The sequence below is a fragment of the Solanum dulcamara genome, chromosome 8 (genome assembly GCF_947179165.1).
Source record: "Solanum dulcamara chromosome 8, daSolDulc1.2, whole genome shotgun sequence".
Lineage (NCBI taxonomy): Eukaryota > Viridiplantae > Streptophyta > Magnoliopsida > Solanales > Solanaceae > Solanum > Solanum dulcamara.
In genome coordinates, this window is record NC_077244.1 from 35488479 (window position 1) to 35492098 (window position 3620).

Consider the following 3620-nt stretch of genomic DNA (forward strand, 5'->3'; position numbering starts at 1 on the left):
TTCACAAACCTTCTATAATATCCTGCTAAACCTAAGAAACTTCTTACCTCAATAGGAATTTTGGGAGTTTTCCATTCAACAATTGCTTCAATTTTACTAGAGTCCACCTTCACACCTTCGGGTGACATAAATGTCCCACAAACGTCACTTTATTAAGCCAAAATTCACACTTTGAAAGTTTAGCATAAAGTTCTTTCTCCTTCAAAGATTGCAAAACAATTTGAAGATGTTTATTATGCTCTTATTTACTCTTAGAATATATTAAAATATCATCTATAAAGACCACCATAAATTGATCAAGATAAGGACTAAATACTCGATTTATTAGATCCATGAATATTGCAGGAGCATTAGTCAATCGAAATGACATCACTAAGAATTCATAATGACCGTATCGAGTTCTAAAAGAAGTTTTAGGAACATCTTCCTTTCTAACACACAGTTGGTGATAACCAAACCTTAAATCAATCTTTGAGAATAAATTGGCACCCTTCAGCTGGTCAAACAAATCATCAATCCTTGGTAATGGATATCTTTTCTTGATTGTTATTTTGTTCAATTGTCTATAGTCAATACAAAGTCTAAGAGTACTATTTTTCTTTTTCACAAATAGCACAGGGGCTCCCCAATGAGAAATACTTGGACGAATAAAACCTTTCTCAAGATTTCTTGCAATTGAGTTTTCAATTCCCTTAATTCTGCTGGTTCCAATCTCTAAGGTGTTTTAGAAATAGGAGTAGATCGAGGAATGAGCTCGATCAGAAATTGAACTTCTCTTTCTAGTGGCAACCCAGGAAGATTTTCTAGAAATACTTTAGGAAAGTCACACACAGTAGGTATATCTTTAAGACTAGGACACTCCATAAGTGTATCAATTATGTGAGCAAGATATGCACTATAACCTTGAAGAATTATCTTTCTTGCTAAGGCCGCAGAAATAATATTAGATGACAATGATCTTTCACCTTGTACAATAATGTGTGAAAATGCAGGGTCCTTAAAAGTCACATGCTTGGACCTACAATCCACTACTGCGTGATATTTATAAAGTCAATCCATACCGATAATATCATCAAAATCGTGGAAAGGAATTTCAATCAAATCAGCAGGAAAGACCAGGTTTTGAATCATGAAGGGACAAGCTTGGTTAATTCAATTAGAAATAAATTGGTAACCCAAAGGACTTTCAACTAGAACGTCAAAGTTAAGTCTCATAGATTTCACATTTTCAGGAAGAGCAAGTGATAAACAAATATAGGAATATGTAGAGCCAAGATCAAATAGTGTAAACACATATAAGCTATATAAGTGAAATTTACCGACAATCACATCATGTCCCTCTTGATCATCTCTCTGCCTCATAGCATAAGCTCGTGTAGTAGATCATGACCCGCTAGCTTGATTTGCTCCACTTTCTCCCGCTTCTTGGTTATTTTTAGGCCTTGCACCTCTATTGGTTTGAGGAGGATTATTAGAAGACTTTTGAACTAATCCCTCAGTATGCAAGAGAGGAACATTTTTAGGATTAGGACAGTCCTTCACTTTATGATCAAAGCTGCCACAATTAAAACATGCACCAGAAGCTCTCCTGCAAGTACGATAATGATTCTTTCCACATTCTACACAAGTAGGAATGCGAGTCTTGCCTTGGCTATAACTCAGAGTACTAGCTTTAGAAAAATCTAGTCTGCTTTGCTTCTTTTGATCTGACTTGTTGACACTACCAGCCTTAGAATCATCAAACCTTCCCTTTTTGGATGGATCTCCAAAATCTGACCTAGGCTTCCAGAATCTATTCTCATATCTACTAGCTTCTTCTTATCAAGTCTTTCCCAAGTAAAAGCAACAAAAACTAAATTACAAAAGTTCTCATGTTGCAGGATTGCCACATTCTTTTTGATGGAATTATTCAGGCCAACTTCAAACTTCCTGCATTTATCTTTTTCTTCATTAATAATGCCTTTAGCATAATGAGAGAGTCTAAATTTTTTTTATTGACATTCAGCGTTAGATATGCCTCGTTGCTTAGATTCAAAAACTCTTTTTTCTTATCATAACAATAAGCAGGCGGGACAGACTTCATACGAAATTCTTTAACAAAACCATCCCAAGTAAGAACTGGAAGTTTTGCTTTTTTATTTGGCACACTTCCCCACCACTCATAAGCATCCTTATGCAATAACGAGATGGCATACTTGAATTTGGAAACATCTGAAGACTCCAATTGCTCAAACACCCTCTCTATGCGCTCAAGAAAATGTTCAGCATCAATGGGATCAATTGTGCCTTCAAAATCAACTTCACCCATTTTCCTCATTTTTTCAAAGTTTAACCCATTGGGATCATGAATCGTTTCAGCCATACGGTGAAAGAATTCAGTCATCTATTGAAAAAGAGGATTCATAACTTGAGTACCAGGGCTCATGTGAGAATGTGGACCAGCTCTTACTCTTTGTCGATTTCCCACACCAGACCCACTAGTATAGGGAATATATAGACCCGAGGACTGTTCACCAACCCCTTCTAGTGTATGAGGTTGGGAATAAGAGTCACATGTATCTTCACGAGTAGTTTCCATAGGTCTACGAGAAGAAGAGGCCATAACTGGACTCCTTCAAAAGTGAAGATCACATTGCATTAGAGATATGGATATGATGTATGTGCAACTTATATGAATTAAATATACTATTTACCCTATAGTGATCAAATAACATAGCCCAAACCTTCTAAAAAACTAAGCAACTCACAACAAAATTCTTACAACCACAAACCTAGGCTCTGATACCAATATTTGTAGCAACCCTCCGGGGAGGATGCTACTACTTAAAAAAACTATATAAAACTCATGACATTTAAAAAAGAACTTCCCGTAAGGAATATTTATATAATCTAGTAGTGAAATTTGGCTCATTTAAAAATAGTTAAAGGGGTAAGTTTTTAGACAGTTTAAAATTCTTTGATCTCAATTAAATTAAATAAAAATTTCAATTTAGGATGGGGCAACTTTTTAAAATAATTTAAGAAACTAACTTACAAGACATCCATCTATTATTCCTTATCACTACAATTCATACTATAAACTATTACCAACTTATAAGTACCCAAGGTTAACTAATTTATGCTTCATCCAAATATTCCAACTCCAAAGGTAAATTTAGTACATCATAAGACTTGGAAATTTACATGTCCCAAAATAACAAAACAAGCAACCAACTTTAAGTTACAACTCATGGTATCATGAATGGATCAACCCTCACAAATAAATACGTAAATGCATATACACAAGCACTCTATATGTCATGCCCCGAGAGGGTACCCTAGATGTGAACAACACTCGAAGATCATTGCTGGTCCGCAAGCGAACTACTTGGTCCAATTACAATTCCATTCACTATCAATCAATCATCAGAAAGTTTAAAATAAAAAAATAATTTGGCGGGCAATCCAAATCAACGATCTAACTCAAGAAAGAAAGGCCATGGGCCAACAAATCAAACTCTAATCTTTGTCATTAAAATACTTTGACAAGAATAATTCAAGAAAAGAAAATACTCAATCGACCCATCACTATCTAGTCTATAAAGCCTCTATCACTACTATTTAATTGGTGCCAATGACAT

At 35.1% G+C, this 3620-nt stretch overlaps 1 protein-coding gene across 1 annotated transcript; it reads right to left on the bottom strand.

Moving 5' to 3' along the window:
* Window positions 1-1383: 1383 nt before the first annotated feature.
* On the bottom strand, window positions 1384-2383 carry LOC129899879 (uncharacterized). Its single transcript, XM_055974878.1, has 2 exons — window positions 2086-2383; window positions 1384-1817 (listed from the first exon to the last, which is right to left on the bottom strand). Exons 1-2 carry the CDS (start codon window positions 2381-2383, stop codon window positions 1384-1386), a joined length of 732 nt encoding a protein of 243 aa, XP_055830853.1.
* Between the last annotated feature and the right edge of the window lie 1237 nt (window positions 2384-3620).

Bases quoted from the DNA above. Each gene is read 5' to 3' on its own strand.
- LOC129899879 (XM_055974878.1), bottom strand. From the start codon at position 2,383: ATGACTGAATTCTTTCACCGTATGGCTGAAACGATTCATGATCCCAAT. The intron at 1,818-2,085 runs GTATGAAGTCTG...AGACTTGATAAG, and splicing joins TGGTTTTGTTAAAGAATTTC to AAGAAGCTAGTAGATATGAG.